This window comes from Pelophylax lessonae (genome assembly GCF_965119305.1).
Source record: "Pelophylax lessonae genome assembly, chromosome: 4".
Taxonomy (NCBI): Eukaryota; Metazoa; Chordata; class Amphibia; order Anura; family Ranidae; genus Pelophylax; species Pelophylax lessonae.
The window spans coordinates 250,326,995-250,353,378 of NC_138771.1; the positions used below are offsets into that span (position 1 = coordinate 250,326,995).

Sequence of the window (26,384 nt, forward strand, 5' to 3'; positions counted from 1 at the left end):
ATGGTCGAAGAATACAAGTACTGCACTGCAATATATATTTTTTCTTTTGGGTAGAGTAGGAAAGACTTATCCCTGTCTATTTTGTTCGGTCTTTGTCCCGGTGGGGAGATCTCTTCACTTCCTGTCGTGAAAATGCTGTAGGAAGTGAGAAAATTTCTCTAAAGTTGGGGTATTCCCCACTTGCACAGTTGTCACCAATGTCCTCAATTTTTTTTTTTCCTAACGCATTCTCTGCATTAACGTAAAATCCTTGCCAGCCCCCTCAATTCTTGAGCCCAATCTCGATCCAGCGCTGTGCCTTAGAGCAGTGGAACACCATTGTGCCCAAGAGCAGTGGTTACTGTTGGCCCCTGCTGAGGGCAGAGCAATGGACACACAAGGCATGGCTCTGGATCGAGCCCACACCTCACCATAGGAAGTGGCTTCCTATGGTGTACACAGGTTAGATGAGCCTAGAGTGCTGGCCGGGGACACATTGCATGAGGCAGATAAGTTTGAAGTCTTCCAATCACTTTAAGGGTTTCCCCTTTTCTGTGACAGTGGACAAAAGGGTTGAATCTCCCTAGCAGGGACAAAGACCACAGTACAATTTATGAGGGTCTAACGCCTACTAACCAAAAATACTTTTAGTTACATTAGGGTTCCCACTGAATTTTTTTTTTTTTGGTGTTTGTGTAATGCTCCTTTTTTGCTTTTGATTTACTGCATCTGTCTTAATGGTTCTACCAAATATCTTAAATATGGTGCTTTTAAAGATGTGGATAGTTATAAGCAATAAAAGATATTGGTACTTTTTTCGGTTTCTCATTCTTTACTTTCCATCTTATTCTGTCTTGCCTATTTTGGGTTCAGTTTGATTTCATTGCCCCTTTCATGCCAGTGGTGGAGTCGGCACATCCTACTTCATGGAGACAGGGCTTGCGCAAAACTGGCATAGTCCTTGTGCCAAATAAAGGTGACAAGTCTATGGTGAGGAATAGTGTGCGCACTTCTGTGGTTCCAGGTTGCAAAATGTATATAATCAGATTTACCTCACTGTGCATGGTTTTGACTTTTAACTGTTTTAATCTATATGGTGATAAGTGCTGTACATAATGACTTATCTAACATTTAAAGTGGTAAATTCATTTCAACAGTGGGTTTTCTATTTTTTTCATTAACAAGTTTTCCTGTGTGTTTAGATTTTGTTTCAAGTGATGTTTTAACACCATTTAGATTCACACTTGGGTTTTTAAATCATAAACCTCTATGCCAAAGATTATTCTGTTGTATAGGCCTGAATTAAGTGACCATCAAAGAACCTGCAGCAAATGATCAAATGCCTTTGCAAATCTAGTTGATTGCTTTGGTGTTGGGTTCCATTAGCATCAGGCTACGCAGCAAAATCAAATCTTTACTATTCTGTTTTTGCAGTTCCCCACTCCTGCCACCAAAATATCACCTAAAGAGGAAGAAAGAAAAGATGAGTCTCCAGCCTCATGGCGCTTAGGACTTCGTAAAACAGGAAGTTATGGTGCTTTGTCTGAGATTACTGCATCCAAAGAAGCTCAGAAAGAGAGAGACTTTACTGGTGTCATGCGTTCTGCCTCAAGTCCAAGACTTTCTTCTACACTAGACAATAAAGAAAAGGTATTTTTGCTGTCTGATTGAAGGACTTGCAAAGTACATACAAACCTTTTTTAGGGAAAACTTTAAATAGACATTTTTATTTTTAAAATTAAAGCATACCTTTAGGCAGAGATACACAAATCCTTGTAAACGAAGGTGTGAGGATCTGAATATGGAAATCCCATTGCCATTTTTTTTTTTTTTTTGTGGTGTGTATTTTAGGCTTTAATCATGATCCTTGCTTTGCCTCTTATTGAGCCATGGATTAACTCAAGCTTTTGCTTTGGTTTTCAGGAGAAAGATGGTAGAGGGACACGGCTTGCATACGTAGCTCCAACAATACCTAGGCGCCTTGCAAGTACTTCTGACATAGAAGAAAAGGAAAATAGGTAATGTATGCTATTGAGAGAATTCAAAGCATATGACCAGGCAAAATAGAATAAATGCAACAAATCTTTCAAATACATCCACATTTCTTTTATCATTTTAAAATCTCAAGTACAAAAAATACCTATTCTGCCAGATATCCAGTGTGTTTCCAACTTTGGATTAAACAGTGCCTGTTGCACTGAATCCCCAACGAGTATTGTCATAGCTGCCTGCTTGTCTGCAGCACTTTTTTTTGGCCCATCCCACATACGTGCATTGATTTTGAGTTTTTTCATTTCTCAGCAAAACAGTGCTGTTGCCTTGACTTCCAAGCATCTACCCACATTGCTGTGTAGGTGAAAAAGGCTCTTGGTAAATGTATTTTCAGGGGTGTGCCCTGGTCAGTAGGAACAGACTTTAGACCAGCTTCACCTGCAAGAATTTTAGAAGCCTAATATATTGAAGACTGATGAAAGCGGTTTCTCACTACAGGATAAAAGGTTAAAGCGGAACTATAGTCTCCTTGAAACCAGTGATGTGCCATCCACAGAGCTCACGCAGGCCACTGACATATTTGGGCAGCCGGCTATAGGGTATTGCTCCCTGGCCACGGTCATTGGCCAGGCCGAGACTACGTTACTCTAGTGCATATGGTATTGCCGAATTTGTGTAATGAGCTTAATGCAGAAGAGAACACATGTCTCTTCTGCATTTAAAATCCAAAATCCTGCCTATCTGCCCATTTTCATTTTGAAGCCTAAAGTTCCACTTAAAATGCTGGCACATGCTTTAGAGGGAGAGAGGTTGGAAATGTCGGCAGTACTTTCACATACATATTGATTTGCAGTGGAAACAGTATTTGTTTTATTATTTTATTTTCTTCTAAAGTTAACGCCTGTCTTCTAATGCCTATATAGAAGCAGAGTATCCCACTAGGTGCAACCTCTGTAAAACTTGGTAGTCATACCCAGATCTCAAGCTGTGGGGACAGCCCATATAGTTTACTTCGGGCCCTGAATCCTGCATGGTTTCTCACTTTGGCACCTGGTGCAATGTGTTGTCACCAGCAGGGTGATATACAGGTCCAAGAATGCGGTCCATCACCGTGGAAACCCTGAAGGCCCTGTAGAGATATGCCCAATATGATGGCAAAGCCATATCTTTATATTGAGTCCATAGTTTAACACATGGTTACGGTAAAAGCGAGGCTGTGTTTAAAATACATTCCCTTCACAATGCAGACTTTACACTAAATTTTAAACCAATCTGCAGTCTGATGTCTGAATCACACCAGAAAGGATTTGCACTTTCCCAAAAGTCTTTGCTGATCTCTGGTGGAAAACTGTTAGCAAAAATCAACCACAGGAATAGCCCACATTTCTGCAGTCTGTTATATAAACAAACATCCTGCTGTACATTGGGCTTTCACATGGGCACCGTCCGTTTAGCCATGTTGAAAACACATCAGTTATCACCCATTGCCTCATCTGTCTTAAGTTACGTTATTCCCTGTTTACATCCATCTTCCGTTCCATTAACATCCCTTATTTTACCCGTTTATACATACTTTCTCATCCGTTTTTGCATCCATTTCTGCATCTGTTTCGATACGTTTACAGCAGTTTCTGTGGCTTTGATGACATTACCCAGAAAGGTACATTACTCACATGTTTCCATAATCTCATGATTCCATAAACATACTGATGAGAGCGTTCTGCAGTAACTTACCACGTGCCTCACGGTGGACCAATTTAGTGTCACAATGTTATAGATTTCTTCCCATAGTTGCTGTGTTGCCACTCCTGTCACTGTGGTCTCAACATGTTGTGTCCCACAAACCTGGCCTTTCATGCACCAGGTTTATTAGGAGCTCCTGAGAGACATCTCTGGCCATGTTTCTCCTGGGGGATGTACTTCCTATTGTCCAACTACTACCTAGGGGCATAGGTTGACTTCACATAAAAATACTTAATTTATTCCAAACGGATCTTAAACTGAGCAGACGTTGACCGACATTGTCCGTTAAGGTCAGTAAATATCCTTTTTCACATATCTCGACAATCCTTGAACATTAAAAAAAAAAAACTGACCAGAGGCGGAGGTAAACGGATGGTAACGAATGGTCTTCCGTTAACACCCGATTGCCCATAGGAACGCATTGTCATCCGTTGACGGATAGATGAAAAACGGATAGATGGGGGTCCGATCGCGTTAAAGGAGCCTTAAAGATCCTGGTTCTGCTACGACAGAGAGGAATAGCGATTCTAGGGTACCTGGACGATTATCTTCTTTAAGCGGTTTCGCCTGTGACATTGGAACGGGATTTGGAGGTGACCATTCATACTCTGAAGCAGTTCGGTTGGAATCTCAACCTTCAGAAATCTGCCCTGGTTCCAACAACCAGACTGGCATATCTAGGGATGATCCTGGATTCAGCTTCGGCAAAGGTATTTCTACCTCCTGTGAAGTTAGAGGTTAAGGGAAGCGATTGTCACTGCTGGCTTGCGACCTGGTGTCTCTCAGGTCATCTATGCAGGGGCTGGGCCTGATGATGTCCTCCTTCGAGGCCGTACCATATGCTCAGGCCCACTCGAGACTTTTGCAACAGGAGATCCTCCTCCCTGGACAGTCTGATTAGTTGAGTCGGAGATCCAAGGACTCCCTGAATTGGTGGCTCAGCTCTCCGAATCTTCTCCATGGGAAATCCTTCCTTTCAGTGTTCTGGACAGTGGTGATGACAGATGCCTGTCTGACCGGTTGGGGGGGGGGGGGGGGAGTGCTGGGCACCCTTAATGTTCACGGGACCTGGACATTGGAAGAGTCCAAGCTCCCGATCAACATTCTGGAACTGAGAGCAATCAAGTTGAGCCTGTTTCACTGGACGGACAATCTCAAGGGGTGTTCTGTCCGAGTCCAGTTCGACAATGTCACAGTCGTGGCATATGTCAATCTAGGGGGCAGCAGGAGTGCCCTGGCGGCTCTGGAGGTAGCAAAGATCCTGCGCAGGGCAGAGGACTACGTCCAAGCCCTATCCGCCGTGTACATTCCCGGCATAGACAATTGGCAGGCGGCAAACCCTGGATCAGGGAGAGTGGTCCCTGCATCCACAGGTGTTCCACCAGCTTTGTCTCCGGTGGGGGACCCCGAATGTGGACCTGACAAAACAGGAAAGTTTGTGGCTTGGTCCAGAGATCCTGACTGCCGCAGTTGCCGCCTTGGTGGCTACCTGGAGCCAGTACGGGCTAATTTATGCGTTTCCTCCACTGAAATTTTTCTCGTCTGCTATGCAGGGTTAAGTTGGAGGGGATTCCAGTAATTCTGGTGGCTCCCGATTGGCCCCGGAAATCCCGGTACACCGACTTGATTCGGCTGAAGGTCGCAGGTCCGTGGACACTTCCTCTGCAGGAAGATCTATCTCAGTGTTCTTCCATCCTGCTTTACAGTCGCTGGCTTTAACGGCTTGGCTGTTGAGTGCAAGGTGTTAAAGGACAGGGGTCTGTCCGATTCTGTGATCCCTACCTTACTCAAGGCTAGGAAGTCCACTTCTCTGAAGATTTATTATCGTACGTGGAAAGCGTACATTGCTTGGTGGGAATCGCTGAAGCTGCATCCTAGATCCTTTGCGATCAGCAGGATCCTGACCTTTCTACAGAAAGGGGTTGACCAACATATGGCACTGGGTACTCCTAAGTGTCAGACCTCCACCTTGGCTGTGTACTTCCAATGCCCTGTGGCTACGCACTCCGAATCGTATGTTTCTTCAGGGAGTTCGCCATTTGACTTCCCCCCCCCCCCCCCCCCCCCCCATGAGGTCTCCGTTACCTCCATGGGACCTTAATTTGGTTCATTCGGTTCTTGAAAAATCACCTTTCGAAATGAGACACATTTCCTTGCTCGCTTTGTCGCAGAAAGTTGCCTTTTTTGGTGGCTATCACCTCTACGTGCAGGGTTTCTGAACTAACGGCGCTATCTTGCCGCTGTCCTTATCTGGTAATACACAGGGATAAGGTAGTGTTACGGCCTAATCCGTAGTTTCTTCCTAAGGTGGTTTCAGACTTCCATCTGAACGAAGACATGGTGCTTCCGTTACTCTGTCCGAAACCTTCACATCCTAAGGAAATTGCCTTGCAATTCTTGGATGTGGTTCGGGTGATACGGATGTGGTTCGGGTGATAGGGGTGTATCTGGAGACTACGGAGTCCTTTCCTAAGTCGGACTCTCTTGTTTGTGAATACGGATGGACCCCGTAAGGGTCAGGCTGCGTCTGCGGCAACCATCTCTCAATGGATCAGACAGACGGTGGTGACGGCGTATTCGCTTAAGGGCAAGGTCCCTCCTTTCCCTGTCATGGCTCACTCTACGCGGGGATTGAGTGCCTCTTGGGCTTTCCGCCATTAGGCGTCAGTGATGTAGGTTCGCTTGGTCATCCTGTACATACATTCACCAAGTTTTACAGAGTGGATGTGTTGGCATCCTTGGATGTGTCCTTTGGCCGCAAAGTTTTGCAGGCCGCCGTTTAAGGGGCAGTCTACTTATCCTTCTCCTTTATAGTTTTGCTACAATTGAGCCCCAGTTGCTGCTTGTTGGGCTCCATGTTATATAGTTGGCTATGTTAGCCGTGGGAATTACATTCTTTAAGTTTGTCCTTTCCCCACCCCTCATTGGTTACTGCTTCTGGACATCCCATCCGTCTATGATTTAAAGCAGCAGCTATGGCCGTCGGATGAAAGAGAGAATTGAATTTTTTACTTACTGTAAAATCCACCGACGGACGTAGCTCCCTCCCCTCTTTTCTCTAAAGAGTTGGGTTTTGGTTATTATTCACTGCTTGCAACTAAACTGAAGATGGAACGGTGAGGGCAGGGGTAATAACCCAGGGACCCCGCCCCTGGGCGTGTCAAAGCCTATGGCTCTACCTGGTCATTCCTAGTGGGAGGGGCTTATTACTCAGTCTGATTTAAAGCCGCGGCTACGTCTGTCGTGGACTCAGAGCAATGGATTTTATGGTAAGTAAAAAAATTAAATTTTTGTACTTTCCAGAAAATTGACATCTTGGGTATAATGCAACTGCTTTCAGGCAATGGACCCTGGCATACTGAAAAACCATTGAAGGCCCACCCAGTTTAACCCCACCCCTAACAATCATGATCACTGAGTAAGTAGTTCATAGGGCCTGTGTCCTGCATTAGACTTCTGGAAAAATACTTTACAATAAGAACACAAATCTAGTTTTCTCTGTCGCTCATTGACAGACGTAGTCCTCCTTGATTAATATCAACTCGGGTTATACTGCCTTCTACAGGAGTAGGACTAGACAGGAAAGAAAACGTTCTGGCCACACCCTAGGGGCAGTCCCAGAGGGTATATCCTCTCACTTCCTGCTACAGCAAATCAGTTTTTTTCTGTCTAGTTAGGAGTAAGGACCTAGATTCCTTGCTAGGATCTTCGGTCCTGGCAGGATTTTTTTTTTTTTAGAAATACTTTTTTAGACAGCTTTTTTTCTCCAGTGTTCCTGTGAGATCTTCAAGCAAGCACGCTGAAACTGGGCGACGGGCTGGATGTTGAGATCCAGTGGTCACCCCAGTTCAGCCTACGAGCGCGTGCAGCCCATAGCTCCGCGCTGGGTCGGCCGCGACATAGGCCCACTGGACGGGGACTGACCCTGCGAGTTAAATGTCTCGCCTGGACGCCAATGACCAGCAGAGTCACGGCGTCCGTATTGGTCGACAGCCCCCCCACCCCGGTGGAGAGGGGTTCTGTCAGGAGTTGGCGCCTGCCTGGTTCCGGTATGGTGAGTAGAATGTTCCCCCTCTCCCCCTGTCGGGTTTGTTGGTGGACGCGGGCCCCTCTCTGGGATGGTCGGACACTCGGTTTTCTGGGTCTCCCCTCTATCCTATAACAGGTCACAGATCCCCCAATTTTGAGTGTGATTTTGTGAATAGAAACCAGGAGGCTTGGTTTGGGAGCTGACGATCTAAAGTCACTATATGACTGTAAGGGCGACTGAAGTCAGTGGCAGACTACTAAAAGGCATTACTATTGAGGTATAGAGGTATCCTACCTGTCATAGTGTGTACACAGGCCGATGCCTATGCCTGAGTACTGCAGCCACAGATCGCTATCCCTCCAGAAAGCCGGTCACTCCCACAGGCCGAGGACACCTCCCGCAGGCCGAGGACACCTCCCGCAGGCCGAGGACACCTCCCGCAGGCCGCTGCTAGCTTGCAAGCCGCCGCTATCCTATACAGACCGCCGCCATTTTTTCTTGCAGATCGCACGAGGCCGCCATATTTGCGTAGCCTCGTGTCTCCAGCATGGGGGTGGCCATGTTTGAGGTGACCAAACACCTTGTGGAGTAATTGGGAGGCGCCGGAAGGCGTGTAAAGGGGCGGAGCTGCCTCCTTGGCCCAGGGAAAGCAAGCCAAAGACTTCCTGTCTGTAACAGACAGTGCTGGAAGCAAGTTGATAAGAAACTTCTGTGCATCAGGTGAGCCTTGGGGTCTCTCTCTCTCTCTCTCTTTCTGAGGGGTCCAAGCAGGTAGACTGAGGGGCGCCATTGCGCTGGGGGACTAAGTTATAAAAAAAAAAAAAGGAAAAATGTTTTTTTCTTGCAATTAATTTTTTTGTGTTTGCTGGCAAGTGTCTTGTTACATGAACCCTGCCACACATGTATCCCCACCTGATCCCTTCGGGGTGGCCGCAGGACCCTCCAGTACCCCATTTGTGATGATGCATTATCAGCAGTTTTGGAGTCTTTGGTATCCCGGGTGGAGGTAGCCTGTCAGGGACGGGGGTCAAGAAGAGCGACCCCCGCCTACCCCTATGTCATCTGATACTTCAGATACGGATTCTGAGTTGGTCATTGCAGCCCCTTTTCTGGGGTTGTTGTCTCAGGTACGGTCTCCTCAGACAGTGAGGAGGACGCTTCTGCCTCCGCCATAGCACAAGAAGCGTTGGTGGAAGCACTAGTTGTGTCTGTCCGGGAAACCTTAAATCTTGAGGTTACACCGGCAGAGGTAGCGGAGACTCATATTCCTTTTTTTGGTACTAGCAAGCCTACCAAAATGATGAAGGGTTTTCCCTTGCTCAAATGGGGTCGTCCGTAAACGAGCCCCTGCTATTTCCAAACGCATTGCTAGGCGCTATCATTTTGAGGAATCCCTCATTACTAAGATGGACGGTACCACCAATAGTGGACTCAACGATTTCCAGACTAAATAAAGCCACTGTTATCTCGTTGGATTGACCGAATGGGCCCCACCCATCTCTAGGGTGGGGGGACGTCTTCACCGGTTTCCGGATCCAGGGCTTTCCAGAATCCTGGATAAAGGGGTTCGCAAAGTCATATGGTCGGGATACAAGATCGAGTTTCGATCACTTCCACCGGTGCGATTCTTCCCTTCCAATATTCGACATCCCCGGGTCGCTTAAAAAGCTTTGCGGGGGACAGCTTGATGCAACAAGCAGTAGTAGTTCCCATTCCTTGGAGTTCTAGTCGAACCTGTTCACAATGCCCAGGCAAAAGGGCTAGGTGCGTCCAATTCTGGTCTTGGAAGAGATGGAGTCCATCCATACAGTGGTGGCCTCCCTGCATCAGGGGGATTTCCTGGCGTCCATAGACATTTAGGATGCCTATCTTCATATCCCCATCTTCGCAGGATATCAGCGTTTTCGTTGCTTTTCCCAAAGATCATCCCTGGTTCCCACCAGGAGACTGAACTATCTGGGCCTAATTTTGGATACATCCTTGGCAAGAGTGTTTCTCCATGCGGAGAAACTCCAGAAGATTCAGTCAATGATTCGGATGTTGCTGTCCGTCAACTGGCTGGGATTGATGGTAGCCTCTTTAGAGGCAGTACCGTTTGCCCAGTCTCCTACCCGAATTCTCCAAAGAGGAGATTCTTCTCATATGGAATCGGAATCCCGATTCCCTGGACAATCAGATTTGATTGAGCGAGCGGACCAGGGAGGCTATGGTCTGGTGGCTTCAGTCTCCGATGCTCAGCCAGGGGAAGTCATTTCTTCTGATAAATTCCAGGTTACCGATAAATGTGTTGGAACTGAGAGCGATCAGACTTTGTCTGATTTACTGGACCGAGCAGCTCCAGGGCAGCCCAGTTCGGATCCAATCGGACTATGCCTCGGTCATGACTTATGTCGATCACCAAGGGGCACCAAGAGTGCCCTGGCGGCCATAGAAGTGGCCAACATTCCTATTGGGGGAACAGTTGTTCCAGTTCTCTCCGCGGTATTTATCACGGGGGTGGACAGGCAGATTATTTCAGCCGTCAGATTCTGGATCAAGAGGAATAGTCTCTTCATCCAGAGGTATTTCACCAGCTGTCCCTTCATTGGGGCACCCCGGAGATGGATCTGTTGGCAGGTTGGCTCAACAGGGCTCGCGCCCGCGATCCTCTAGCGGACGCAGCAGACGCGCTGAGCGTCACGTAGGGGAAGTATCAGCTACTGTATGTCTTCCCCCCTTTTCAAGTTACTGCTGAGATTTCTCCGCAGGATAGAGGTGGAGGGAACTCCAGTTATCCCGGTATTCCGGGCTAGCCTCGTCAAGCCGGGTACGCCGACTTGGGCAAGACTAGTCGCGGACGCTCCTTGGAGACTTCTTCTCAGGGAGGATCTGCGGTCTCAAGGACCGATCTTCCATCGTGCTTTACAGTCGCTGGCTTTAACGGCCTGGCCATTGAGACCCAGGTACTGAAGGACAAGGAATTGTCAGCTTCAGTTATTCCTACTCTAATTAAAGCAAGGAAAGCGACTTCCAGCAAAGTCTATTATCGCACATGGAAGGCTTATATTGCGTGGTGTGAATCGTAGGAGTTTTCCCCCACGTGGTGACCCCGAATCTTGGTTTTTTCTGCAAAAGGGGGTTGAGCAGAAACTATCCTTGAGCATTATCAAGGGTCAGGTTTCAGCGTTAGCAATCTTCTTCCAGAAGCCTCTGGCTACTCATTCCTTGGTGCGGAATTTCATCCAGGAGGTGCAGCACTTGGCTTCGCCAGTGCGCGCGCCCTTACCACCCTGGGATCTTAATTTGGTGTTGCCGGTTCTTCAGAAACCTCCCTTTGAAAATATCAGGGAGATTCCCTTGCTTACATTATCCCAGAAGGTGGCCTTCTTGGTGGCTATCACTTCTGCACGCAGGGTGTCAGAACTGGCTGCATTATTGTCATTCCCCATATCTGGGGATTCATAGGGATAAGGTAGTTCTTAATCCGAAGTCATCTTTTTTCCTAAGGTGGTTTTCAGACTTTCATCTGAATGAAGATATTGTGCTACCTTCCTTGTGTCCTAAGCCCAGTCATCCTCGGGAATGTGCGTTGCATTCCTTGGATGTGGTGCGGGCAATCAGGGTATACCTGAAGACTACGGAATTGTTCCGTAAAACGGATTCAGTTTTTGTGATCACGGATGGCCCCAGAAAGGGGTTGCCTGCATCTGCCGTGACTATCTCCAAATGGATTAGACAGACGGTGGTACAGGCTTATTCTATTAAGGGTCGGAATCCTCCGTTCCCTGTTAAGGCGCACTCCACTCGAGCGCTTAGTACTTCTTGAGCTCATTGACAGACGTAGTACCCGCCCCTCTGTTTTTGAGTTGGGTTAAATTCTCTAAACACTGCTTTGTGACATAATTGATTTTCTGTAGCAGGAAGTGAGAGGATATACCCTCTGGGACTGCCCCTAGGGTGTGGCCAGAACGTTTTCTTGCCTGTCTAGTCCTACTCCTGTAGAGGGCAGTATAACCCAAGTTGATATTAATCAAGGAGGACTACGTCTGTCAATGAGCTTAAGCGAAAAGGATTTTACGGTAAGATTTTACAAAAATCCATTTTTTTTTTGTCCATTAAGGGACACAGGTTTAATAGACGTATAGGATGTCGAAAAGCAATCCAGCTGAGGAGTGGGCAAAGCCATTGAGTGATCCAACAGATGGGGAATCCTTCCTAGACTAGTATCGAAAGGAATGGGACAAAGAAAAGTGGGGAGCAATATTGAATTTGCCTCTTTAAGGAAAAGCACCAAGCCTAGGTTCACGTTTTCCAGAAAACAGCCTATGGAGTCAAGGGGCTAGAGTAGATATTAAAAATCAGTGCTATCTTTCACTTGGCTGTTTGTGGCACTAGTAAATACAGCTGGATAAAACAAAAACTGTGTGGGTCTTCATTTCAGGGAGCAAACTGTGATTATTTTAAAGGGGTGATTCTTGTCATATTATATATATATATATATATATATATATATATATATATACTTTTTTGCTTGGCTGCGGAGGAGACCCAAATGGCCTACAGGTTAAACAATAAAGATAGTAAATATTTTAAAAAGCTGCACAGATTTTTTTTTCATCTACTCAGGCCCCTTGACTGCATTGGCCATTTTCTTGAAAAGATGAACTTAGCGTTTAAAGGATAATAGACCTTAACCCTAAAATGCATTACACCTCAGGAACCACTATAAGGAAAATGGGATGGGAGGAATGCAAACCTAAAATCAGAAACAAGGTGATCAAAAAAAAAAAAATTCTAGCGTAAAGGCTGAAGCTTAGGATACTTAACCACTTCCCGCCCGCCCTATAGGCAAATGACGGCGGGAATGTGGTTGAGTTATCCTGACCGGACGTCATATGACGGCGGCAGGATAACTCCGCTCTGGGCGCCCCCCGGGGGCGCGCAGAGCGGCGATCGGTGATGCGAGGTGTCAGTCTGACACCCTGCATCTCCGATCTCGGTAAAGAGCCTCTGACGGAGGCTCTTTACCATGTGATCAGCCGTGTCCAATCACGGCTGGTCACATAGTAAATAGGAACAGCCGTTGATCGGCTTTCCTTAGTTCGTGCCTGACAGGCACGAGTAAAGGAGCGCCGATCGGCGGCTCCCCTGACAGGGGGGGGGTCGGCACTGGTAATCAGATCATTGATTACCAGTGCAGACCCTCGGGGGGGGGGGGGGGATGCCACTAGATCCACCAGGGATGCCCACTATGACCCCAGGGATGCCCACTATGGCCACCAGGGATGGCAATCAGGGCTCAGGGAGCCCCCCATTGCCCACCCCATCAGTGCTGCCCACCAGTGCCCTCCCTATCAGTGCTGCCCACAAGTGCCCATCATTGCCATCCTTAAGTGTCGCCCACCAGTGCCCATTATTGCCCACCGGTGCCGCCTATCAGTGCCCATCAGTGCCCACCAGTGCCGCCTATCAGTGCCCATCAGTGCCCATCAATGCCGCCTATCAGTGCCCAGCAGTGCCGCCTATCAGTGCCCACCAATGCTGCATATCAGTGCTACCTATCAGTGCCGCATATCAGTGCCGCCTATCAGTGCCACCCCATCAGTGCCACCCCATCAGTGCCTCCTCATCAGTGCCTGTCAGTGCAGTCTCATCAGTGCTCATCAGTGCAGGAAAAAAATTATTTATTTACAAAATTGTATAACATAAACAAAAATTTTTTTTTTTTTTTTTTAAACTTTTCGGTCTTTTTTTATTTGTTTAGCAAAAAGTAAAAATCGCACAGATGATCAAATACCACCGAAAGAAAGCTCTATTTGTGGGGGGAAAATGACATAAATTTGGTGTAGGTACAGTGTTGCATGACCGCGCAATTGTCATTCAAAATGCAACAGCGCTAAAAGGGGAAAATTGGCCTGGGCGGGAAGGGAGGGAAGTGCCCTGTATTAAAGTGGTTAATCTTGACCGCCGAGAAGGATTGTCGGACAAAGTGAACCTCGACCAAAATCAACCAGCGCATTGCAGGGTTTGAATGAGTGCCCTTAATCCTTGAATTCAGGTAAAGGGAAATCCAAAATTAAACAGCCCACGATCTATGATAATTTAAAGGGAGAGCGGAAAGGAGACCTTTTAAAGTTAATTGAAGGAGAGAGACGTATAAACTACCTTGGAGGAAACTAAATGAGAATACACAGTAATGGAATAGACATAACAGGAACCTCCGAACAAAAGGATTTATTAGGAGGAGATCTTTCAGCTCATGCCAATAGCTGACACAGGAGTGTGATAGCCACAATACAACTTGTGTGAAATAATACATAAAGCATAAGACCGATAGACGTAGGACATGCTCAGGAGAGGAAATGGCACGCAGTTTAACAGGAAAGCTCTGAACACTAGGACACTAAAAAAATTTAATGAGTAACTTTAAAGCATTCCACAATGCACAATCCACAAGAGACCCAAGTATTCAGGAAGCACAATAATTGGAGAAGTCTCAACCGTGTAGGTCAAGGGGTGCTTCTTGAGAGAAGCGCCATGTGTAGTAACCTGTAGAACTGTAGACACTAGAAGAGAATGGGGAAAATATAATTAATAGGACTCCTCAAATAGAGGGGCAAAGTCCCAGCATTGCTTATACTGGGGTACCCACATCCAGAAAATAAAGAAATGTCTGCAGGTGAACCTGAGCAAAGCATTCTCACTGAAAGGTAGATTCCAAAAGAGCATTAGAAACGCAAAAAAAAAAAACACCCTAATGTAGGCATGTATAATTTTTAAATAGGTTTATGACTGCAAACTGTGGGCTACATAGGAAAAAGGTTTTGACCATCTTAATCATTGTAACTGTACCAGTAGTAGGCTGGTATTTTGCAGCATCCTTTAAAATATCTAGTGCGGGGAAGCTGATGACCCAGAACAGGAATCAGAAGGCTTGGGCTTGCTAATGTTAGGAGCATTATCAAAGCGATTCTTTCGCCAAAAGGGCTAGTTAATAAGACTGTGTTTAGGTGCTTTATTCTCGAAGCAAGAACAGCGCCCCTGCTCAAATAGACACATAGCTGCCATGTGCTACTTTTAGAGCAGTGGTTCTCAACTCCTGTAAATAAAAGAATAGTAGCGCAAAGTACAATCTAAAATTGTATTCCAGGACTGAAAGTAATCAGTGAGGAAATATAAAAGTGTCACATAAAACCAGCATCACCATTAAAACATTTAAAATAATTAAAACGTCCCTCAGTCCATTCAAACTAAAATGTTTGAAGAAAAATCGTCCAATAAACAGCCAATGGATCGTGCAGTCTATGGGGATCACCCGTAGTTCCACCACCAAGTGTCGGGGAAAAAAAAAGGAGAAATGGCAACTCACCAGATCCTATTGCTCATTCATTCTCACAAATGAGCAAATATCGCATAATGTAACTGGATCGGCAGGAAGACATGTAACTGGAAACATGTATAAGCCACTCTATGCTGACTTGCTGTCCACTCCTCCTTAGATTAGTCTCCAGATAACCATGGCATGTAAGGATAAAAAGATCTCCACTAGTGTAGTATGTCTGCACAAACTTTATTATCACACAGTACGATCAAGTTACACTCACTTTTAGTAGGTGAAATACAGGCACATCACATCAAACCAAAGGGCAAGTGCAGAGAAGATGACCGATAATCCTGAATGCCAGCTCCACGCTAGCGCAGACAGTTCCAGACAATTCTTCCGCTTTGCTCGTCACCCGGCTACGAGCAAAGCAGAAGAATTGTCCGGAACTGTCTGCGCTAGCGTGGAGCTGGCATTCAGGATTATCGGTCATCTTCTCCGCACTTGCCGCTTGGTTTGATGTGATGTGCCTGTATTTCATCTACTAAAAGTGAGTGTAACTTGATCGTACTGTGTGATAATAAAGTTTGTGCAGACCTACTACACTAGAGATCTTTTTATCCTTACATGCCATGGTTATCGGGAGACTAATCTGAGGAGTGGACAGCAAGTCAGCATAGAGTGGCTTATACATGTTTCCAGTTACATGTCTTCCTGCCGATCCAGTTACATTATGCGATATTTGCTCATTTGTGAGAATGAATGAGCAATAGGATCTGGTGAGTTGCCATTTCTCCTATTTTTTTCCCCGACACTTGGTGGTGGAACTATGGGTGATCCCCATAGACAGTACGATCCATCGGCTGTTTATTGGACGATTTTTCTTCAAGCATTTTAGTTTGAATGGACTGAGGGACGTTTTAATTATTCTAAATGTTTTATTGGTGATGCTGGTTTTATTTGACACTTTTATATTTCCTCACTGATTACTTTCAGTCCTGGAATACAATTTTAGATTGTACTTTGCGCTACTATTATTTTATTTACATGTGTCTTATCAAATATTGTAGTAGTGTAAGTAGCAGCATTCATTATTCAATCAGCTATTAGCTGGTCCTCCTAAAGCGCAGAGCTATTTCTAAAGTCAGTGCTGGGCTTTGGAATTTTACGGTTCTCAACTCCTGTCCTCAGGACCCACTAACAGGCCAGACTTTGTTTTACCTTGGGGAGATGCAGACTAGAATACTGCAATCTCTAAGCAGCAAATGATATCACCTCTGATTTCTCTTGCAAACCTGGCCTGTTAGTGGTTCCTGAGGACTGAGAACCACTGCTTTAGAGGCTTCTAAGAGCCCAGCACATCTAAGTTGAGATCTTAATGCATGTGTATGAAGCTGTAAATGATGAGACTCTTTAAGCATCTGGACAGTGCTCTGCAATTAACTGAGATGGGACAGAGGTCCAGAAAGGAAAACCCCACAATCAGAGCCCAAAATGAAGGTCCTATTTTAAGCATCTTTGGTCCAGTGGGGTCCAGGTATGGGTCTTTCATGGCTATGTTAAAGATTGGCTGATCCAGATAGCTGCAGTATAGAAACTAGCTCATGCAACATCATTTTAGAAACCCATTATGTTGATAGAAGAACAAATTCAGTAAACAAGTCACAAAGAACATCTAGAATTTTCCTCAGCAGAGCTCTGGAAACAAACACACAACCTTATAAGACACAAGCAAAAAAATGGATGCATAAATGATGGGGATGGGGTTATAGTGGGCAGGCCAGCAATTGTTTCTCTATTTGCCAGTGTGCAGCTATTTGGGGCATCTGTATGTAATCCAGATGTCTGTGAATTACTATATCCCTATGTCCCTCAATGGACGATAAAGAATTCTATTATGTAGTGCAGGGATCCTCAAACTACGGCCCTCCAGCTGTTGCAGAACTACACATCCCATGAGGCATTGTAAAACTCTGACATTCACAGACATGACTAGGCATGATGGGAATTGTAGTTCCTGAACAACTGGAGGGCCATAGTTTGAAGACCCCTGATGTAGTGTATGCTGCAGGGTTTTTTTTCCTCTGACCTATAGGTAAGTTGATGAAAATAACCTTTTTAGAAGAAATTGTTTGCAACACTCTATTGCATTTTTTTTTTATGCTGTGGTCTGCTTTTTACTTGTAAGAGAAACACCTTATTCAGTATCTTTATTCTGGATTTTAATTTGTTTCCAAATTGAAAAGCTGCCATTACAAATCCAGTGTGTAGGTGTTGTGATATCAGCATATGTATGTATAAAAAGAAATTGTAACCTATTTTATGTTTTGGCTTCTAAAAATTGCATATTAATGTGGTTCTAGGTTTAAATGTTTTTTTTTTACCTTATGAATTCTTTGCATTAAAGGAGCTGTAAAGGCAGAAGGTTTTTTTTTTTTTTTTTTATCTTAATGCGTTCTATGTATAAGCTAAAATGCCTTCTGTGTGTAGCAGCCACCCCAGCACCCCCTAATACCCGAACTCCCTCTCTGTCTAGCCATGTCCACGAGTCCCTTGGCAGTCCGGGACTCTCCCTCCTGATTTGCAGACATGGCAGCAGCGCCATTGGCTCCTGCTGCTGTCAGTTAGCCAATCAGGAGAGAGGGGGCAGGACTGAACTGCAACTCCGTATCTGAATGGACACACAGAGCTGCAGCTCGGCTCGGGTGCCCCATAGCAAGCTGCTTGCTATGACACTCGACGGGAGGGAGGGGCCAGAAGCATTGAAGACCTGAAGAGGAGGATCCAGGCTGGCCTGTGCAAAACCAACTGCACAGAAGAGGTAAGTATAACATGTTTAAAAAAAAAAAATACGAGACTTGACAATCACTTTAAGGTCTAAAGTCAAAAGCTCCTCTCTGCTTGTTCTTCCCCTCCCCCATCACTAAACACCTACCTGGCTCCTCTCACCAATCCAGTGCTGTCCCAGCTGCAGCACCGCAGGAGCTGTTGGCTCCTGCTACTGTCAAACTCCTATAAGGCAGGGGCATAGTTTACGGTCACTATCTATGAACATGCACAGACCCGTTCAGGAGTTTGCCTGCATGGGTGCCCTCTTAGTAGGGATGCACTGAAATGAAAATTTGGGCCGAAACCGAAAATGCAGGATGCCCTTGGCCGAAAACCGAAAATGACTTTTCTCTTACGTCCTCCGACAGTCGCCGCCTCTTCATATTCGTCACATATGGGGTATTAGACTTTGCTCCGAAGGAGTAGCTAGGCAACAGAATATGTTAACATTAAAGCTTTTAACATATCCCACCCTCAAGGGGTGGTCCCCTCAGTCAATACCCTCCTACTTCCTGCAACCATATCTCCGTTTTAATGTCTAGCTTGTCAGGAGTGGCTGGCTTTTCCTGTGCTGGGGCTTTCTGCCCCAGACTCTTTCTTCTTTTTGAAATTTTGTTTGAGTTTTCTCTCTACCTTTACTTAGCTGTTATTTTTGTCAGCGTTAGTTAGTTCTTCTGATGAAGAGGATCATGCGGGCTGGGTCTCGGGCTGATCCCCCTGGTCGCAGGTCGTGGGTCAGTGGCTTCCCAGCCTGCCATCGAGCGTTCAGCCAGGTAACGCTCCTGGCACAGTGAACGACCCATCCCTGTTCGGTGCAGGGATGATTGGTGAGGTGGCTACCTCACTGGACGCCGTGCGGTTTCTTAACCCCCATTTTGTGCGTCTTGAATTGCGACTCTCCCTGCCTCATGTGCAGCGGCTTGTTCGCCTGGGCGGGTCCCCCACGCCATTAAGAGGTAAGTGTATCTATGTGGGGACCTGTCTGTCTGGGGGGGTGTCAGTCTGGGACTGTGTAACCTGCCTCTATTCACACTGCTTGTCTCCCTATCTCTCGGCTGCATGCTGTGGGCTGCAAGGGGGGGGGGGGGGGGGAGCTGTGTGACACTGTGTGTGTCAGTCTGGTCAGTGTGAAAAGCTGTGTGCTGTGGGGCATGTTTTTTTGGCATGTTTGGGCATTTACAGCGATCGCTGCGGCGATCTGACATGTGTCCTTATACATGGATGACATGTGTGCATTACTACACTGTGGAGCGGCGGTTTCGGCGCCAAACGGCGCCATTTTGCCTACACTCGCTCCGGCCGCATGTTTTACATGCATGGCGGCCATTTTCTTGTAGCCTCCATAGGCTTTCATAGAGCGCCCTGGCAGCATCACTTCCTCTTTCCAGGAACACCGATCGAGGCAGCAGCAGCGGCGAGGGTCTCCTCAGGTTTTATCCTTCTGTTCTTGCTATCCATTGCCTGTGTTCAGTTTGCATATTCCCTGTGGGGGTCTCATTGTGCTTGAGTGTGGTGCGGTGGGCTGCGCTTGCCGCTCTTGCTTAAAGGGGCAGTTAACCCTTTATTGTCTGGTATTACAGGGGCAATGGATTCTCAGGAGGGCAAATTTCCTACCGCCTTGGTGGAAAGCCAGGGGACCGCTGTTTCCCCCCCAGGGGGGGATTTAGCCACTATTGTGGCTGGCCTTGCTGCTCAGGTGCAGATGCTGGTGGCTGCTCAATCTACTAAAAGACCCAGAATTGCTCTTTCCTCTGATTCTGAGGGTGAAGTTGATGGGGTTGTTATGGCGGGGGCCTCCTTATCGGGGTCCCGCTCCTCCCTAGATCTAGTGGGGTCCGAAGTGGAGGCTGAAGTTGAGGGGGTTGATAATTCTCCCCCTGGCTCGCCTGAAGAGCTTGCAATCATGGATGAATTGATTGCTTCCATAAAGCAAACATTGCGTTTGCAGGATGAAGTGTGTCCCCCCGCTGCCTTGGCGGCTTATGGGACGCAGAGAAAACGCAGGACACCGCAGGTTTTTCCCTGCAATGATGATTTTCAACGCGCTGTTAAGGAACAATGGCGCAATCTGCGCAAACCTTTTGCTGTACCAAGTAGGTTCAAGCTGCGTTATCCTTTCTCGCCTTCCACTGATGAAAGGTGGTGTGTTCCTCCCCCAGTGGATCACGCAATTGCGGTTTTGAACAAGGCCACTGCGATTCCTGCAGAGGATTCCCCTGTGTTCCGTGATGCCACGGATAGGAGATTGGAGTCTCTTGCCCGTCATACTTATTCTGTTACGGGTTCTATGCTTAAAGCTCTGTTTGCTTCTCTCATGACGGCCCAGGCGATCGCAAGTTGGACGCAGATGCTTAGGCGCGTCCTAGTGGCCGACTCGGCCTCGCCGGCGACCCTGGATATGGTGGATCAAATCCACCAGGGTGTCATGTATCTGTGTGATGCGGACCTGGACCTGGTTCCATTGGCTGCACGTGTGCACAGCGTGGCGGTGTTGTCTCGCCGCCTGGTTTGGTTAAAATGTTGGTCGGTGGACCAATCTTCGCGTAAGACCTTAGCCAATCTACCTTATGATGGGTCTCGCCTTTTTGGGGAGTCCTTGGATGTGTTGATTAAGGGGATCACCGGGGGTAAGAGCACTCTCTTGCCCCATTTCCCCAAGGCTAAGGGGGCTTCTGGGAAGAAGCATGCTAATTTTCGGCCCCCTCAGGGGTCCTTTAGTGCCTTTCGGCCGCACTACAAGGGCAAGCCGTTCAAAGGTCAAGGCTCTCAGAAGAAGCCCTGGTCTGGGAAACAGAAGTCCGGCCAATCCGGATCTGCAGCCCATAACAGTTCGGCCTGAAGGGGCGCCCTCACCCAGTTTTGGGGTGGGGGGACGCTTGCTCGGTTTTCTTCAACCCTGGTTGGCCCGTGTGCGGGACAGGTGGGTTCAGGAGATCGTTCGATCTGGTTACAAGATCGAGTTTCTCTCTCGGCCGGAGAGCAGATTTTTTTCCCTCAAATCTTCAACTGTCTCCAGAGCGTTTGCGGGACCTGCACCTGGCGGTGCGGGACCTGAGGGCTCAGGGAGTGGTGGTTCCGGTGCCTCATCGGGACAGATTTCGGGGGTTTTATTCCAATCTCTTCACCGTGCCCAGAAAGGAGGGCAAGGTTCGTCCAATTCTGGACTTGAAGGCTCTGAACCGCTCTGTGCGGGTTCGCAAGTTCCGCATGGAATCCCTGCGGTCGGTGGTGGCTGCCCTGGTTCCGGGGGAATTCATGGCCTCCATCGATTTGAAGGATGCGTATCTTCACATCCCCATTTTCGAGGGTCACCAGAGGTTCCTTCGATTTGCCATTGCGGAGGATCACTACCAGTTCGTGGCGTTGCCTTTTGGTCTCGCCTCGGCTCCGCGGGTCTTCACCAAGGTGCTTGCACCGGTTCTGGCATTATTGAGGGCCCAGGGCATTTCTGTCCTGGGGTATCTGGACGACATTCTGGTTCGGTCTGCGACCAGCCAGGGTCTGGAGAAGGACCTGTCTGTCACGATGCAAACTCTGCAGGAGTTTGGTTGGACGATAAATTTTCCAAAGTCGACACTGAGTCCGTCGGTTCGTCTTCCCTACCTGGGAATGATTCTGGACTCGGTGCAGGCGAAGGTCTTCCTGCCGGAAGACAAACTCAGAACTCTTCAGGAGGCAGTCAGGTCCCTCAGGGACGTTCCGCACTCGTCTCTGCGGACGTGCATGAGATGTCTGGGATTGATGGTCTCGGCTTTCGAGGCGATTCCCTTCGCCCAGTTTCACACGCGGGGTCTCCAAGCGGAGATCCTGTCCAGGTGGGACGGGCGACCTCAATCTCTGGATCTTCAAATCTCGTTGAGACATCGCACCAGAAGAAACCTTCTGTGGTGGCTCCAGTCCCCGATGGTGTCCGGGGGCAAGTCGTTTCGTCCTGTCTCGTGGACGGTGATCACCACGGATGCCAGCCTGTCGGGCTGGGGTGGTGTTCTGGGCGTTCTATCCGCCCAGGGAACTTGGTCGGTGGGGGAGTCTTCCCTTCCGATCAACATTCTGGAATTGCGTGAGATAAAGCTCTGTCTTCATCGCTGGACGGACCGGCTGCAGGGCTGCCCGGTTCGGGTGCAGACGGACAATGCCACGGCGGTGGCCTACATCAACCACCAAGGGGGCACCAGGAGTGCCCGAGCGGCTCGAGAAGTGGCCGACATTCTGTCTTGGGCCGAGACTCATGTCCCGGCGATAACGGCGGTTCACATTCCGGGAGTGGAGAATTGGCAGGCGGACTATCTGAGTCGCCAGACCCTGGATCAGGGGGAATGGTCTCTCCACCCGGCTGTCTTCCAGATGTTGTGCGCGAAGTGGGGTCTTCCAGATGTGGACCTGTTCGCGTCTCGTCTCAACAACAAGGTGAAAAGGTTCGTGGCAAGGACGCGCGACCCTCGGGCAGACGCGTCGGACGCGTTAGTGGCCCCGTGGCATCAGTACAGGCTGATGTACGCTTTCCACCGATTCAGTTGCTGTTCAGGTTCCTTCGCAGGTTGCACTCGGAACGCAGCACAGTGATTCTTGTGGCACCGGACTGGCCTCGCCGGTCCTGGTACGCAGACCTCGTGAATCTGGCGGTCGACGCTCCGTGGCGTCTGCCTCTTCGAGACGATCTACTGTCTCAAGGACCGATATACCATCCTGCTTTACAGTCGCTGGCTTTGACGGCCTGGCTGTTGAGACCGAGGTCCTGAAGGAGAGGGGTCTCTCTCCAGAGGTCGTTCATACTTTGATCAACGCGAGGAAGTCTTCCCCGGGGAAGGCTTATTACCGTACTTGGAAGGCCTATTTTGCCTGGTGTGAGTCCAGGGGGTTTTCACCCCGCACGTACTCGGTTTCCCGTGTGCTGTCTTTTCTTCAAACGGGTGTTGATCAGCGTTTGGCGCTGGCTACGATAAAGGGTCAGGTGTCTGCACTGGCCGTTCTGTTTCAACGTCCCGTGGCTTCCAACTCCTTGGTTGGCACTTTTGTTCAGGGTGTGCGACATCTGGTTCCTCCTAGGAGGGATCCTTTGCCCCCTTGGGACTTGAATCTCGTTCTGTCTGTGTTGCAACGTGCTCCTTTTGAACAGATCAGGGAGATCTCGTTGTCTATGTTGTCCAAAAAGGTCGCCTTTTTGGTGGCGATCACTTCGGCTCGCAGAGTGTCGGAGATGGCAGCTTTGTCCTGCAAGTCTCCGTACCTTGTTGTTCATTTGGATAAGGTGGTCTTACGACCTAATCCTTCTTTTCTTCCGAAACGAGTTTCAGAATTCCATCTTAATGAGGATATTGTCTTACCTTCGCTGTGCGCGAAGCCTAAACATCCAAAGGAGGTGAGATTGCATTCTCTGGATGTTGTTCGGGCGATAAGGGTTTACCTTAAATCGACTGAGTCTTTTCGAAAGACGGACTCCTTGTTTGTTCTTCCAGAGGGTCCTCGGAAGGGCATGGTGGCTTCGGCCTCTACCATCGCAAAATGGATCAGGCAGACCATTGAACAGGCCTATGCTTTGCAGGGGAAGGTTCCCCCTTTGCCGGCGCACTCTACTAGATCTTACTAGACTAGAAGTACGTCTTGGGCCTGTCGTCATGGGGCTTCTGTAGCCCAGGTGTGTAAGGCGGCGACCTGGTCGACCGTACACACGTTCACAAGATTCTACAAAGTAGATGTTCAGGCATCGGCGGATGCTTCCTTTGGCCGCAAGGTTCCTAGTGCGGCAGTTCCCTAGGGTCCCTTGTTAGGGACCTCTGGCTGTTGGGATAAGTTTTGTATCCCCTGGTTTTTTTGTCTTTTCCTGGGTTGTTGCTCCTGTTGAGCACTTGTTTTTTTCTATTGCCCAGCTGGTTTCCTTCCTTTGGTAAGGTTCCTTTCTTTGATGCGGAGACTGCGTTGCCTTTCGGCGCGGATGCGTTTCCCACCCCTCATGTTTGCACTGCTTTGGGACGTCCCCATATGTGACGAATATGAAGAGGCGGCGACTGTCGGAGGACGTAAGAGAAAACTGAATTTTTGTAAAATCTTACCTGTAAAATTCCTTTCTCTGAGTCCTCCGACAGTCGCCGCCCCCGCCCCTCTTTTGGGGTTTGGTTGTATACTCTACTGCTATTTCACTAAAACTGAGATATGGTTGCAGGAAGTAGGAGGGTATTGACTGAGGGGACCACCCCTTGAGGGTGGGATATGTTAAAAGCTTTAATGTTAACATATTCTGTTGCCTAGCTACTCCTTCGGAGCAAAGTCTAATACCCCATATGTGACGAATATGAAGAGGCGGCGACTGTCGGAGGACTCAGAGAAAGGAATTTTACAGGTAAGATTTTGCAAAAATTCAATTTTAAATTAGATAAGAGGAGCATACACCAAAAACAGGCAGCGACGTACACCTGTCGCTGCCACCCTGTCACAGTATATGTACTGTGACAGGTTGGCAAGTGGTTAATTTAATTACCAATGGTATTTGTATTATGCAGCATGTGGGGGTTAATGTATTGTCACTGCTGGTCACTGATGCATTAGTGACCGACCAGTGACAGTTAATTAACCCCTTTGTCCTGCATTAGAGCAACCAGTATCAACACTGGTTGCACTGATACTGGTTGCACTAATGCAGCACAAAGGGGTTAATTAACTGTCACTGGTCGGTCACTAATGCATCAGTGACCAGAAGTGACAATACATTAACCCCATCATGCTGCATATTACGAATACCAATGGTAAGCTCGTCTGAGCTCCCCCCGCCGCCTCAGCATCCCTCTCCTACTCACTCAGCTCCTCCGGTGTCCTGACTCCTTCATTCAAGACGCGCCTCTGGCCGGCGGCCCGCCTCCCAGTGATGTCACTACTACCAAGATCTGTGCAACTGTGCATGAATGAAGTGACACACCAGGAGGGCGGGCGAGCGGCCGCTAATAACTGTAACTATAACTTTTTGGAAAAAAAAAAACTAACTATGCGAGCCTTCACTTCCCTTCCCTGTCAGCGGACTATGTTCATGAATGAACTGACACTCCGGGCGGGGGAAGCGGCCGCTAATAACTATAACTATGTGAGCGCTTCACTTCCCTGTCAGAGGAGATACCCGCATGATAGGGAAGTGAAGCTCTCACATAGTTATAGTTATTAGCGGCCGCTCCTCCCGCCCGGTGTGTCACTTCAGTTCATTCATGCAGATCGTCCGCTGACAGGGAAGTGAAGGCTCACATAGTTATTAGCGGCCGCTCCCCCCGCCCTCCCGCCCGGAGTGTCTGTTCATTTATGCAGATCGCAGTAGTAGGGACATCATTGAAAAGCGGGTGGCCGACCAGAGGCGCGTCTTTTCAAACCTGCCCTGCGCCCTCCTCCTTCCTCGGCGGCCATTAATTTCGGCATTTTTAACCCATTTTCGGCCGAAATGGGATAGGCCCATTTTCGGCCGACAATTTCGGTGGCTGAAATTTCGGTGCATCCCTACCTCTTAGCAGTGCACTTGCTGAAGGGTTATCTGGAGGAAGGAGAATGGACCGCTCTATGCAATATCTTTGCACAGAGCAGAGAAGTATAACATTATTAGTGTTTTTTTTAAAGAGGGCAAAAAAGCTTTTAATATCACTTTTTAAATCCCGTATGTTCCTTAAATGGAGGTAAATTTCAAAAATGATCATAAAGTAATTGATTTTTTTTTTTTTTTTTTTTTTTTTTTTTAATTTATGGTTTTAACAGTTAATTGCAAATTACAATTTTTTTTATCTACAGGGAATCCTCTGTCGGTTTGTCTCGTATTGGTAGTTCTTACACAAGGAGAAAATGGGAAGATGAAAAGAAAAATAGTCCTGTGAATGAGATTTTAAGTACAACCTATCAACGAAGGTAAAAACCAAAGCTATTGGGGGTTTAACGAAGTAACTTGTATCTATATGCCTTGGTATACAATCATACACTGTATACTTGTAATTATTGTAGACATGTAGTGGGATAAGCTGTCTGTAACATAAGTATTGAACATGTCACCATTTTTCTATGTAAATTGGTTTCCAAAGGTGCTTTTGAAATAAAATGTTCACCACATGTTGGTAACAACCCATGCAATCCATACATACAAAGAAACAAGTTCAGAAATTAGGTTATGTAAAAAAAAAAAAGGAATGACACAGGGAAAGTATTAAACACACGAAGAAAAGGTGCAAAAAGGCATGAAAAGCCAAGACACCAGCTAAAATCAATCAGTAATTAGAAAGCAATCCTGCCCCTTGTCAGTGCTGGTTCAGTTTCAGCTGATGAACTATAAAAAGGTGTCATGATGGGTAAAAGCAAAGAGCTCTCTCAAGACCTCCACAACCTTATTGTTTTAAAACCTACTGATGGCATTGGTTACAGAAGGATTTCCAAACTTCTAAATGTTCCAGTGAGCACTTTTGGGGCCAAAATCCGAAGTGGAAAAAACATAATTTCACCATACTGCAGGCATGACCAGGTGCTCCTTGCAAGGTTCCGGACAGATGAGTGAAA

General features: G+C 47.4%; 1 protein-coding gene across 1 annotated transcript in view; it reads left to right on the top strand.

Moving 5' to 3' along the window:
• PPP1R12A (protein phosphatase 1 regulatory subunit 12A) overlaps positions 1-26,384 on the top strand; it is a 297,833-nt gene that overhangs the window by 176,104 nt on the left and 95,345 nt on the right. The window contains exons 10-13 of the mRNA XM_082254983.1: positions 853-969; positions 1,414-1,629; positions 1,903-1,997; positions 25,632-25,745. Coding sequence (XP_082111109.1) covers positions 853-969; positions 1,414-1,629; positions 1,903-1,997; positions 25,632-25,745 — 542 coding nt within the window. The remainder of the gene's footprint in view (positions 1-852; positions 970-1,413; positions 1,630-1,902; positions 1,998-25,631; positions 25,746-26,384) is intronic.